This window comes from Hemiscyllium ocellatum, chromosome 1, assembly GCF_020745735.1.
Source record: "Hemiscyllium ocellatum isolate sHemOce1 chromosome 1, sHemOce1.pat.X.cur, whole genome shotgun sequence".
In the NCBI taxonomy this organism is placed as follows: domain Eukaryota; kingdom Metazoa; phylum Chordata; class Chondrichthyes; order Orectolobiformes; family Hemiscylliidae; genus Hemiscyllium; species Hemiscyllium ocellatum.
In genome coordinates, this window is record NC_083401.1 from 29598804 (window position 1) to 29613108 (window position 14305).

Below are 14305 nucleotides of genomic sequence, written 5' to 3' on the forward strand. Positions count from 1 at the left end.
AACCTTATTGAGTTCTTTGAGAAGGTGACCAAGGAAGTGGACGAGGGTAAAGCAGTTAGCTGTGGTGTATATGGATTTTAGCAAGGCGTTCGATAAGGTACCCCATGGTAGGCTAATGCAAAAACTACGGAGGTATGGCATTGAGGGTGCATTAGAGGTTTGGATTAGGAATTGGCTAGCTGGAAGGAGACAGAGGGTAGTAGTTGATGGTATAGGTTCATCTTGGAGTGCAGTTACTAGCGGTGTTCCACAAGGATCTGTTTTGGGACCATTGCTGTTTGTCATTTTTATAAATGACCTAGAGGAGGGGCTTGAAAGCTGGGTGAGCAGGTTTGCGGATGACACGAAAGTCGGTGGAGTTGTGGACAGCGAAGAAGGATGTGGCAGGTTACAGCGGGATATAGGTAAGTTGCAGAGCTGGGCAGAAAGTTGGCAAATGGAGTTCAGTGTAGCTAAGTGTGAAGTCATTCACTTTGGTAGGAGTAACAAGAAGATGGATTACTGGGCTAATGGTATGCTACTTGGTAGTGTGGATGAGCAGAGGGATCTTGGTGTCCATGTACACAATCTCTGAAAGTTGCCACCCAGATAAATAGTGCTGTGAAGAAGGCATATGGTGTACTGGGCTTTATTGGTAGAGGAATTGAGTTCCGGAGTCCTGAGGTCATGTTGCAGTTGTATAAGACTCTGGTGCGGCCTCATCTGGAGTATTGTGTGCAGTTTTGGTTGCCATACTATAGGAAGGATGTGGAGGCATTGAAACGAGTGCAGAGGAGGTTTACCAGGATGTTGCCTGGCATGGTAGGAAGATCGTATGAGGAAAGGCTGAGGCACTTGGGGCTGTTCTCGTTGGAGAAAAGAAAGTTTAGGGGAGATTTGATAGAGGTGTACAAGATGATTAGGGGGTTAGATGGGGTTGACAGTGAGAACCTTTTTCCGCTAATGGAGTCAGCTGTTACTAGGGGACACAGCTTTAAATTAAGGGGTGGTAGGTATAGGACAGATGTTAGGGGTAGATTCTTTACTCAGCGGCTTGTGAGTTCATGGAATGCCCTGCCAGTTGCAGTGGTGGACTCTCCCCCTTTATGGTCATTTAAGCGGGCATTGGATAAGCATATGGAGGTTATTGGGCTAGTGTAGGTTAGGTAGGCTTTGGTCGGCGCAACATCGAGGGCCGAAGGGCCTGTACTGCGCTGTATTTTTCTATGTTCTATGTTCTAACAAGTCAGCTGTCACTAATAGGTTCAGCATTATTTAGTTCACAAAATTAAAAACCCAATTTCTGCTACAACATGAGATATGTGAAGGCTTGATATCCTAATACAACTCATACAATTCTCACTGTTCCAATTCTATTTTTATATTTATCTTATTGGACCTTAACAATCAATGCATTTTTTTCTTTTAAATTCCACTGTAGAATAGGAGCAACCCATCCTAGAAATATGCTTCAGCTCAAAGGACCTAGAACAACCATGCAGCATCAAGAAGTCAAGAAAGACAACTTTATCAATGAGGCAGAAAACTCAGAAAGGGATCATGCTGTAAGGTTGAGGGAAATAGGAGTTGATGGGAAGGGTGAGGACAGTAACAAATTAAAAATACTATATATGAATACACAAAGCATTAGAAATAAGATGGATGAGCTTGAAGTTCTTTTGGAAATTGGCAGATACGATATTGTGGGGATAACTGAGACATGGCTTCAAGTGGACAGGGCCTGGGAAATAAATATTCAAGGCTACACGTGCTATCGTAAGGACAGACTGACGGGCAGAGGGGTGGGGTGGCCATGTTGATAAGGGATGATATTCAGTCCCTTGCGCAGGGGGACCTAGAATCAGGGGATGTAGAGTCAGTGTGGATATAGCTGAGAAATACTAAGGGTAAAAAGACCCTCTTGGGAGTCATCTACAGGCCCCCAAACAGTAGTCTGGATGTCGGATGGAAGATGAATCAGGAGCTGAAATTGGCCTATTGCAAAGATGTTACTACAGTTGTTATGGGGGATTTCAACATGCAGGTAGACTGGGAGAATCAGGATGGTATTGGACCTCAAGAAAGAGACTTTGTGGAGTGCCTCCAAGATGGATTCTTAGAACAGCTGGTACTGGAGCCGACCAGGGAGAAGGCAATTCTGGATCTGGTATTGTGCAACAAACTAGAATTGATCAGGGACCTCTAAGTGAAGGAGCCATTGGGAAGTAGTGACCATAATACAATAAGCTTCAATCTGCAATTTGAGAGGGAGAGGGTACAATCGGTAGTGACAATATTTCTGTTGAATAAAGGGAACTATGGAGCTATGAGGGAGGAGCTGGCCAAGGTTCAATGGTGCAATACCTTAGCAGGGATGACAGTGGAGGAACAATGGCAGTTTTTCTGTGTATAATGCAGAAGATGCAGGATCAGTTCATTCCAAAAAGGAAGAAAGATCCTAGGAGGAGGCATGGATGGCCGTGGCTTACGAGGGAAGTTAATAAAAATATAAAGTTAAAGGAGAAAAAGTATAATATAGCAAAGATAAGTGGGAAAACAGAGGACTGGGAAGCTTTTAAAGAACAACAGAGGATTACTAAGAAGGGAATACGCAGAGAAAAAATGAGGTACGAAGGTAAACTGGCCAAAAATGTAAAGGAGGATAGTAAAAGCTTTTTTAGGTATGTGAAAGGGAAAAAAAATGGTTAAGATTAAAGTTGGGCCCTTGATGACAGAAACAGGGGACTATATTACAGGGAACAAAGAAATGGCAGAAGAATTGAATTGGTACTTCAGATCTCTGTTCACTAGGGAAGGCACAAGCAATCTCCCTGAGCTAACAGTGGCTGAAGGACCTGAACTTAAGGGATTTTATATTTGCCAGGAATTGGTGTTGGAGACACTGTTAGGTCTGAAGGTTGATAAGTCCCCGCGGCCTGATGGTCTATATCCCAGGGTACTGAAGGAGATGGCTTAAGAAATCAGGGATGTGTTGGTAATTATTTTCCAGAGTTCGATAGATTCGGGATCAGTTCCTGCAGATTGGAGGGTGGGTAATGTTGTACCACTTTTTAAGAAAGGTGGGAGAGAGAAAACAGGAAACTATAGACCAGTTAGTCTGACCTCAGTGGTGGGAAAGATGCTGGAGTCTATTATAAAGGATGAAATTACGACACATCTGGATAGTAGTAACAGGATAGGTCAGAATCAGCATGGATTTATGAAGGGGAAATCATGCTTCACTAAAAGATGTAGTGTACCTGGACTTTCAGAAAGCTTTTGATAAAGTCCCACACAGGAGGTTAGTCAGCAAAATTAGGGTGCATGGTATTGGGGGCAAAGTACTAACTTGGATTGAAAGTTGGTTGGCTGATAGGAAACAAAGAATAGTGAATGGCAGGCAGTGACCAGTGGGGTTCCGCATGGATCATTCCTGGGACCACAGCTTTTTATAATTTATGTTAATGATATAGGAGATGGTATTAGCAATGACATTAGCAAATTTGCTGATGATACAAAGCTGGGTGGCAGGGTGAAATGTGATGAGGATGTTAGGAGATTACAGGGTGACCTGGACAAGTTAGGTGAGTGGGCAGATGCAGTGTAATGTGGATAAATGTATGGCTATCCACTTTGGTGGCAAGAACAGGAAGGCAGATTACTACCTCAATGGAATCAATTTAGGCAAAGGGACAGTACACAGAGATCTGGGTGTTCTTGTACACCAGTCAAGGAAGGCAAGCATGCAGGTACAGTAGGTAGTGAAGAAGGCTAATAGCATGCTGGCCTTCGTAACAAGAGGGATTGAGTATAGAAGCAAAGAGGTTCTTCTGCAGCTGTACAGGGCCCTGGTGAGACCACACCTGGAGTATTGTGTGCAGTTCTGGTCTCCAAATTTGAGGAAAGACATTCTGGCTATTGAGGGAGTGCAGCGTAGGTTCATGAGGTCAATTCCTGGAAGACTGGAGCGACTGAGCTTGTATACCCTTGAGTTTAGAAGACTGAGAGGGGATCTGATTGAGACATATAAGACTATTAAAGGATTGGAAACTCCGGCAGCAGGAAACATGTTTCCGCTGCTGGGTGAGTGCCGAACCAGAGGACACAGCTTAAAACTACAGGGTAGACCATTTAGGACAGAGATGAGGCGAAACTTCTTCACCCAGAGAGTGGTGGCTGTGTGGAATGCTCTGCCCTAGGGGGCAGTGGAGGCCAAGTCTCTGGATTCATTTAAGAAAGAGTTGGATAGAGCTCTCAAGGATAGCGGAATCAAGGGTTATGGAGATAAGGCAGGAAGAGAATACTAATTAGGAATGATCAGCCATGATCATATTGAATGGCAGTGCAGGCTCAAAGGGCTGAATGGCCTAGTCCTGCACCTATTGTCTACTGTCTATTGTCTAACTTTGTGAACAGACAGATCAGATGGACAGAGCCCTGAGACGTCTCCAAATACATAATCACACTAAAACCACAAAGGTTTAGATTGGGCTCATTAATTCCTCCCACTTTTCTTGGCACTTTTACTGTTCTCTTGAATTCCTCTTACTGATTTGGATTTTTACTCTTGAAGGTTTCACATCATTTAATTCAGCTAGAAACCAAATATTGGTGTGTTATGAAGTGTGATCCCAGGTATAAATGCAATTGAAATCTGTTGCAGCACATCAATATTGTAAACAACACATTTCAAATATCAGAAAGGTTTACATTTAAATGTTTTTTATTTGAGTTTTGCTAACTGTAGTGGAATGCAAGCGACATAAGACTTTGCCAAACACATTCAGGATGGCTCAAAGTGCCTGAACTCTAAAGATGAACCCGCACCACATCGCGAGTACAGATTGCACGGTTGCATTTCAAACAGGAGAGTGCTGAAGATTTCTGTCTCTCTGACAGACAGACTCTGCAGATCAGGTGCCCACAGGGCAATCTGTACACAATCACGTTCTGGGAGTACGCAGAGAATGACTTTCTGCAGGAGATGCACACTTCGTTAGAACTGGCTGGAGTCCATTCTGTGGAGAAACAAACAGTACGTTATTTTCAAAGCATTTCAAACAGGTTTTAAGGTGGCATCTGTTCCTGTTCAATTCTGGTCTCTCAGGCAAATGTAATTAGAATCGAATTCTAGCGTTACAATCCTGGTAGAGATAGTAACCAATTAAAGAGAAATTTGAACATGCTGTGATCAACAGAAGAAAGTGTGCCAAAAGATTCCATGGTTTAAAACAAATGAATTTTACCATATAACAGGTAAGCAAACTTACTAAATAAACAACTATTTAAAATTTAATCAAAAAGCCTAATCAAACATGATCATTTATATATTAAACCAGAATTGTCTTTTGACCCTCACTTCTTACTTGAGACTCTTTTATCCCCACCCACACCCCAACCACTAGAATGTCTGTGACTACTTATCAGGCTTTTGAAGGTTTCTTTATTTTCTGAGACCAAACTGCCACAACTCTCAGGAATTCACTGTGATCTCTCCTAAACATTTAAACTATTTTTTGATGTATGAAAGTAAATGGGTATCCTTTCATTAGCTTTTGGTTAAGTGATGCTTAAACATTTCTTCAAAACTTTACAACGGTAGATTCTCAGCTCAAACTTGAGCTCCATTGCATTTACCAAGGCAACCATTTTGTGCTTTCACCTCAGACAGAGTCTTTACCAACCTGTGCCAGGTCATGTTTTGGTCTATCCCTCCATTAAGATCAAAGGAGAAAATCTTCCCAAACATGGAATCTTGGAAGTACCTCTCATCTAAGGCTGACATCAATGAGAGATTCAACATCATAATCTGTGAGCACCATCTTCAGATGTCTAAGGATGAGCATCTTTGACAAATGTGACATCTGAGCTGATACCAAAATCCTTGTGTATAAGGCAGTCATCCTTCAGAATCTTCAATATGGCTCCGAAACATAGGCTACTTATAGATACTACTTCAAGAGAAGTGAGAGTTGGCTGGCTTCTCTCAGTGGAATTGGTTTTGAATGATTGTGACCTCCATATTGGGGCTGTTAGCTGCTTCAAGAATGCTGATGTTAGTACACCTGTTCTCCCAGCTTGTGCAGAGAAGCCAAGTCCATTGGGCCAGCCAACATGGTTAGGATGCTCGAGTCCTAACTACCAAACAGGTCATCTTCATCCAGCTCAAGAAAAGCACTCAAATGACAGAAGGAGAAAGAAACTATTTCAAAGACTCCCTGAAGGCTTCCCTTAAGAAATGCAACAAAAATGTCAATGCATGGGAGACCCTCATTCAAAAGAAACTGACTTGGAGGAAGCTCATGAATGAAGGAACATAATTCTTTAAAAACACCAGTTGGCAAGAGAAAGTATGGAAAAGAACCAGAGAAAGGAATGCCAACAAAAGCAAGGTCAAGGACCAATCCCACCTCCCAGAAATACCTACCAAACATATGGTCTCATTCAGACGTAGCTCTCGGATCAGCTCATTAGCCACACAAGGACCCACAGAGTCCATGACCAGTGACATGGAATTTCTGAGGTGGACAATCATTACCATCATCATTGGCGGTCCCTCACATCCACTCTCAGGGTGAGTCTACAGATGGTTGTACAGCCCAATGTGGCTACCGCCGGCTCTGTTAGACTTGGGATAGGTAGTGGTCATGGGAGGGGGTGGGTGGGGAATGGGTGCAGCAGCATGCTCCTTTCACTGTTTTCACCTGGATTCTGCATTTTCTCGGCAGCAATCTTGAGGTACTCGATGCCTTGCCAGATGCTCCTCCTCTGGTCTCGGGCTAGGTGTTTGTGAGAATGCTGCACTTCACCAGTGAATCCTTGACAGGGCAACACTGAGGCACTTCCTCTGTCCATCTGAGGCTCATTTAAAAGTGAGTGATCGCTGATGAGGAGTCCTGATTTCCAATAGCCCTTTTATTTCCAGTTTACAAATGCTTGTCAGCTCTTAACAGACTAATTCTTTCCCCGCCTGTTGAATTTGAGACTTACATGGACCAACTTGATGTTTTTACTTCCAATCCCAGATGGCTTTCTGGAAAGGTCCTGGAGACACCTTCCCAGAACCCCAACCAATGCTCCACCCCAATCACTATAACGCTCTATGGTTACAGAAGTTAGTTGAGATGTCCAATATATTTTTTTCAAATTAATTAACTTTAGCTTTAAAATCAAATACTTTGATCTCAAATAAAACTTCCACAGAGGTGAAGGTAATTCTGTTCAGACCAGCACGGTGGCTCAGTGGTAGATACTGCTGCCTCTCAGCATGAGGGATTCAGGTTCAAGTCCATCCTCAGGTGACTGTGTAGAGTTTGCACATTCTCCCCAAATCTGCATGGGTTTCCTCCCACAGTCCAAAGACATACAGGTCAGATGGACTGGCTATGCTAAATTATCCATAATATCCAGGGATGCTTATTCTAGATGGATTAGCCATGCAAAATGTTGAGTTATGGGGATAGGGTAGGGGACTGGTCAGGGTAGAATGTCCTTCGAAGGGTTTGTGCAGACTCGATGGGCCGAATTGCTTATTTCCACACTGTAGGGATTCTACGAATCTTGACTGCCTTTGCTCAGGGAAATGGAGGTCATATGTTGCTTTTATGACTTTCCCTCTTTCCTGACCTTGACCTGACAAGTTCACATGGAACCCTTGTACTGATATTATTTGAGATGTCATGGAAATTTTTCAAATTTAGCATTTCAATTACTTTTCCCGTATAAATTTAATCTTCTCCAAACCAAAAGTTACTTCTATAATATTAAGATGAATCATGACCTAGGCAATTATGACAATAGTGAGTCCAGTTCAGGTGAAAGCCATTTCAACAATAAAAAAAGTATTCATCTTCATAAATATCAACAGTAAGTTCTATCAGATACTCTTACTGTAGACTATTCTACAAAAAGGAAGCTGATTCCCAATTTAGTTTGGCAGAAGATGACCTGTATTGGTACTTGCTCCAATTGTCATAACAATTCATAATCAAATAAATCCAATTTTCTGGCAGCTCAGATTTATGATAAATTTCTCTAAACATTTCCCTTCAGTTTCTAATTGTGGACCCTAAGAGCATAAGATGCAGGAACAGAACTAGGCCATTCAGGTCACCGGGTCTGCTCCACCATTTGATTATGGCTAATATGTTTCTCATCCTCATTCTCTTGCCTTCTCTCTGTAACCTTTGATCCCCTAATGAATCAAATACTTGAGAATTAGCCTCCATAGCTCTCTGTGGTAATGTGTTCCAAAGATTGAACACACCCTCTGCCTGAAGAAATTCCTCATTTCAGTTCTAAAGAGTTGTGCCTTCACTCTGAGGCTGTGCCCTTGGGTCCTAGTCTCTCCTGCCAGTGGAAACATGTTCTCCACATCCACGCTATCCAGACCTCTCAGTATTCTGTAAGTTTCAATGAGACAAACTGCAAAACAAAATACCATTTTATCCAAAGGAACTGAGGCAATTGATTCTTAATGTTGAGAATAAAATGCACATTGCAGGCAGGAATTTCACAGCAGTCACTATACTTTTTAAGAGGTTTTTTTTGTCATTCTGTTGTCTTCTACTCCTGACCTCTAGGTGTGCGTACCTGCAAAGTGAACAACCAATTTTCTGTCCTTCCTACTTAAAACCTTTATGAACTAGCTTGGTAAACCTGACTCTACATAAACTAACTTATTAAATGTTCAGGACCTTCAAAACCCTATTATGAATGAAATACTTCTGAGGTACAGGCGTGACTGTTCAACCTGGCAAATGAAGTCGTCAATTTGTGAACAGGTACATGCTCAAATGATCTGCTTATGTTGGTAATTTTTGATGGGGTGGGATTTTGGCCAGAACATTTTCTAAACCTTGAATTCTGCTATCACCTTAACACATCACTGGGATCTTGATTATTTAATGTCTCATCCTAAAAGAGGACAGCTCTGATTTTGCAACATGCTGTCTCTTTCCACATGTGACTCCTGCTTTAAAAGGTGCTATGAATTTGAGCTGATATTGTTCCAGCTATACAGCTGGCTTTGACCCACATGCAGTACCTTGTGTACAGTCAGAGGTGCTGCCGGCTACTGGCTGTTGCTGGTCTTGTCTTTGTCGAACTGTGAAGGTTGGCAGTGTACTTAAGGCAGAAGTTAAAGCATTATCCAGACTTTGAGACAACCTCTGTTCATGGGAAACCGGACCTGATGAAGATACAAACAAAATCCAAAAGACTTACACACAAGTAATGTGCATCTCAAGTGGCAAGCAATCGCTATCTCCAACTGGTGAATTTAACCATCTCCCCTTAGCATTCAATCATTGTTGAATCCCTGATCATTTACATGACTAGAAACTGGACTAACGACAAAAGCACTGTGGGTTCAAACCCAAGCTGAGAATTCTATAGGGAGTTAATTCACTTCCTGAATTCCCAAAGCCTGTCTACCAGCTACAAGGCACAAATAGGGAGTCACAAGTAAGGAGTTTGATGGAATACTCCGCCACTTGCTTGGATATGTGCAGCTCCAACAACATTCATGAAACTTGGCACCATCCAGGACAAAGATGTTGAATTGTTTAATATCCAATCCAGCATTTTAAACATTGACTGCCTCCACCACTGGCGAATCTCTAGCAGAAGTATGTAACTTCTAGAAGATGAAGTGTAGCAACTCAAGGCTCTTATAAAAGCACCTTTCAGGGTTGCCTTTATTGGTCAGTACATCAAGCATACGAGTTGGGAGGTCATGTTATGGCCATAAGGGACATTGGTTAGGGCACTTTGGAATGCTGTGTTCAAGTCTTGCCTCCCACTATAGGAAGGATGGTGTGAAACTTGAAAGGGTTCAGAAAAGATTTACAAGGATGTTGCCAGGGTTGGAGAGTTTGAGCTATCAGGAGGGACTGAATATGCTGGGGTTATTTTCCCTGGAGCATCGACGCTGAAGGGTGACCTAACAGAGGTTTATAAATTCATAAGGGATAGCTTTAAGGTGAGAGGGCAAAGGTAAAAAAGGGACCTCTAAGGGGCAACCTTTTCACTCAGAGGTGGTACGTGTATGGAAAGAGCTGCCAGAGGAAATGGTGGTACAATTACAACATTTAAAAGGCAACAGGAATGGGTTAGAGGGATATGCGTCAAATGCTGGCAAAAGGGGCTAGATTTATTTAGGCTATCTGGACAGCATGGAAGAGTTGGGCTGAAGAGTCTGTGTCCATGCTGTATTACTCTATGACCCTAGAAGGATAAGTGTAACAGACACAGCTTCTAGTACCCCTCCAAGCCATACACCATCCTGACTTGGAACCATATTACCATTTGCTCACTGTCAAAATTCTGGACCTCCCTTCCTAACAGCACTGTTGGTATGACTACATCGCATGGACTGCAGCAGTTCAAGGTTGTGTCAACCTTTTGAAACATGTCCCACATAAATCAATAACTTTTAAAAACCAAATGCTGACTGAAAGGATATCACAAGATTTCAAGCTTTAAAGGCTTTTACTGTAACAAACTAGAAGGAATATCAAAGCGTAATGTTCAAACTCAGAAAACATATCACCCCTTTAACGTGTAACAGATTGGAAATACTACGTCATAGTTAACGATTACATCCTATCTACAGAATTGCATATTTTGTAGGAACCAGTCCAACATCACACCTGCTTTCCAATGGTTTTGCTTGGTTTCATTTTGCCATGTTGTGACATCAAATATCTATCAACAAATTACAATTCATATGCAGTTTATAAGATTTTTACATTTGATTTGGTTGGTCATTAAGATAAAATAGATAAAATGTAACCTGTCCTGAAGTCTGCTTGATAGGAAGCCAGAGTGTGACAGCTTAAAGATTAAGAGTCTCAGACTGATTTACTGGGACAATGATGCAGACAGCAGTCTATGTGCTAACAGTGGATAAACTGAAGTATTCCCATGTCCCAGAAAAATGTTGAGAATATCAGGTCATACTCAAATGTATTTTTAAACTAACCTCCCACTTCCAAGGTAAGACAGAGCTAATCAGTATTGTTAATCTGGATCTAAAGCCTATGCAATTTACATTGACATGGAGATTGGGCCTGAGAGTGCAAAGGCTCCTAAATTTTTCCCAAAATTATGAGACAAGTTATCTGTCAGGATCTGGGAAGAAAGCAACTAGAGGCCAAATGTCTCTATAGGTCACCACACAAAATGATTGGCTGGGTTTGTATTTGGAGAAGTAAAAAATGAGGACTGCAGATGCTGGAGATCACAGCTGCAAATGTGTTGCTGGTCAAAGCACAGCAGGCCAGGCAGCATCTCAGGAATAGAGAATTCGACGTTTCGAGCATAAGCCCTTCATCAGGAATAAGAGAGAGTAGCCAAGCAGGCTAAGATAAAAGGTAGGGAGGAGGGACTAGGGGGAGGGGCGATAGAGGTGGGATAGGTGGAAGGAGGTCAAGGTGAGGGTGATAGGCCGGAGTGGGGTGGGGGCGGAGAGGTCAGGAAGAGGATTGCAGGTTAGGAGGGCGGTGCTGAGTTGAGGGAACCGACTGAGACAAGGTGGGGGGAGGGGAAATGAGGAAACTGGAGAAATCTGAATTCATACCTTGTGGTTGGAAGGTTCCCAGGCGGAAGATGAGGCGCTCCTCCTCCAGCCGTCGTGTTGTTATGTTCTGCCGGTGGAGGAGTCCAAGGACCTGCATGTCCTCGGTGGAGTAGGAGGGAGAGTTAAAGTGTAGAGCCACGGGGTGATTGGGTTGGTTGGTTCGGGCGGCCCGGAGGTGTTCTCTGAAGCGTTTCGCAAGTAAGCGGCCTGTCTCACCAATATAGAGGAGGCCACATCGGGTGCAGCGGATGCAATAGATGATGTGTGTGGAGGTACAGGTGAACTTGTGGCGGATATGGAAGGATCCCTTGGGGCCTTGGAGGGAAGTGAGTGTGGAGGTGTGGGCGCAAGTTTTACATTTCCTGCAGTTGCAGGGGAAGGTGCCGGGGGTGGAGGTTGGGTTGGTGGGGGGTGTGGATCTGACGAGGGAGTCACGAAGGGAGTGGTCCTTGCGGAACGCTGATAGGGGAGGGGAGGGAAATATATCCTTGGTGGTGGGGTCCGTTTGGAGGTGGCGGAAATGACGGCGGATGATACGTTGTATGCGGAGGTTGGTGGGGTGGTAGGTGAGAACCAGTGGGGTTCTGTCTTGGTGGCGGTTGGAGGAGCGGGGCTCAAGGGCGGAGGAGCGGGAAGTGGAGGAGATGCGGTGGAGGGCATCGTCGATCACGTCTGGGGGGAATTTGCGGTCCTTGAAGAAGGAGGCCATCTGGGCTGTGCGGTGTTGGAACTGGTCCTCCTGGGAGCAGATGCGGCGGAGACGAAGGAATTGGGAATATGGGATGGCGTTTTTACAGGGGGCAGGGTGGGAGGAGGTGTAGTCCAGGTAGCTGTGGGAGTCAGTCGGTTTATAATAGATGTCTGTGTTGAGTCGGTCGCCCGAGATAGAAATGGAAAGGTCTAGGAAGGGGAGGGAGGAGTCTGAGACAGTCCAGGTGAATTTCAGGTCGGGATGGAAGGTGTTAGTAAAGTTGATGAACTGTTCAACCTCCTCGTGGGAGCACGAGGCAGCGCCGATACAGTCATCGATGTAGCGGAGGAAAAGGTGGGGGGTGGTGCCAGTGTAGTTGCGGAAGATGGACTGTTCCACATATCCTACGAAGAGGCAGGCATAGCTGGGGCCCATGCGGGTGCCCATGGCAACTCCTTTAGTTTGGAGGAAGTGGGAGGATTGGAAAGAGAAGTTATTCAGGGTGAGGACCAGTTCAGTCAGTCGAAGGAGGGTGTCAGTGGAAGGGTACTGGTTGGTGCAGCGGGAAAGGAAGAAGCGGAGGGCTTTGAGTCCTTCGTGATGGGGGATGGAGGTGTACAGGGACTGGATGTCCATAGTGAAAATAAGGCGTTGGGGACCGGGGAAGCGAAAATCCTGGAGGAGGTGGAGGGCGTGGGTGGTGTCCCGAACGTAGGTGGGGAGTTCTTGGACTAAAGGGGACAGGACCGTGTTGAGGTATTGGGAGATGAGTTCGGTGGGGCAGGAGCAGGCTGAGACAATGGGTCGGCCGGGGCAGGCAGGTTTGTGGATTTTGGGCAGGAGGTAGAAACGGGCGGTGCGGGGTTGTGGGACTATGAGGTTGGAGGTGGTGGATGGGAGATCCCCTGAGGTGATGAGGTCCTGGATGGTCTGGGAGATAATGGTTTGGTGGTGGGAGGTGGGGTCGTGGTCAAGGGGGCGATAAGAGGAGGCGTCCGCGAGCTGGCGTTTGGCTTCAGCAGTATACAGGTCAGTGCGCCAAACTACCACCGCGCCTCCCTTGTCTGCGGGTTTGATGGTGAGGTTGGGATTGGAGCGGAGGGAGTGGAGGGCTGCACGTTCTGAGGGTGAGAGGTTGGAGTGGGTGAGAGGGGTGGACAGGTTGAGTTGGTTAATGTCACGGCGGCAGTTGGCTATAAAGAGGTCGAGGGCGGGTAGGAGGCCAGTACGGGGTGTCCAGGTGGATGGGGTGTGTTGGAGGCGGGAGAAGGGGTCGGCGGGAGTCTTGGTTGTGAAAGTAGGCACGGAGGCGAAGGCGGCGGAAGAATTGTTCAATATCTCGCCGCGTGTTGAACTCATTAATCCGAGGGCGTAGGGGAATGAAGGTGAGGCCCCTGCTGAGGACTGATCTTTCATCCTCAGAGAGGGGGAGATCTGGAGGGATGGTGAAAATCCGGCAAGGTTGGGAGCTAGGACCTGGTGTGGGACTGGAGCTGGGGCTGGGGGCGGGGTTAGGGGCGGGGACAGAGATCGAAGTGGGGCGGAGTTAGACGTGGTGACGTTGCTCGATGTGGAGGCGGGGTCATGCGTTGTGACGGAAATAAGCGTGGGGGCGGGGTTACGTGAAGTGACGAAAGACGGCGTGGGGGCGGAGAAACCTGAGGATTTGTGCTCCTGCAGGTTAGTGATGTCAGTGGGGGCGCAAGTGGCTGCGCCGACGGCAACCGGAGGGGCGGAAATGGTTGCGGTGACGCAACACGACGGCTGGAGGAGGAGCGCCTCATCTTCCACCTGGGAACCCTCCAACCACAAGGTATGAATTCAGATTTCTCCAGTTTCCTCATTTCCCCTCCCCCCACCTTGTCTCAGTCGGTTCCCTCAACTCAGCACCGCCCTCCTAACCTGCAATCCTCTTCCTGACCTCTCCGCCCCCACCCCACTCCGGCCTATCACCCTCACCTTGACCTCCTTCCACCTATCCCACCTCCATCGCCCCTCCCCCTAGTCCCTCCTCCCTACCTTTTATCTTAGCCTGCTTGGCTACTCTCTCTTAT

At 45.5% G+C, this 14305-nt stretch overlaps 1 protein-coding gene across 1 annotated transcript in view; it reads right to left on the reverse strand.

Annotated features, from left to right (window-relative positions):
• Nucleotides 1-4703: 4703 nt before the first annotated feature.
• Nucleotides 4704-14305, reverse strand: part of ubox5 (U-box domain containing 5) — a 45302-nt gene continuing 35700 nt past the window's right edge. The window contains exons 4-5 of the mRNA XM_060842163.1: nt 9026-9169; nt 4704-4997 (exon numbers count right to left, since the gene is read on the reverse strand). Coding sequence (XP_060698146.1) covers nt 4789-4997; nt 9026-9169 — 353 coding nt within the window. The 3' untranslated portion in view covers nt 4704-4788. The remainder of the gene's footprint in view (nt 4998-9025; nt 9170-14305) is intronic.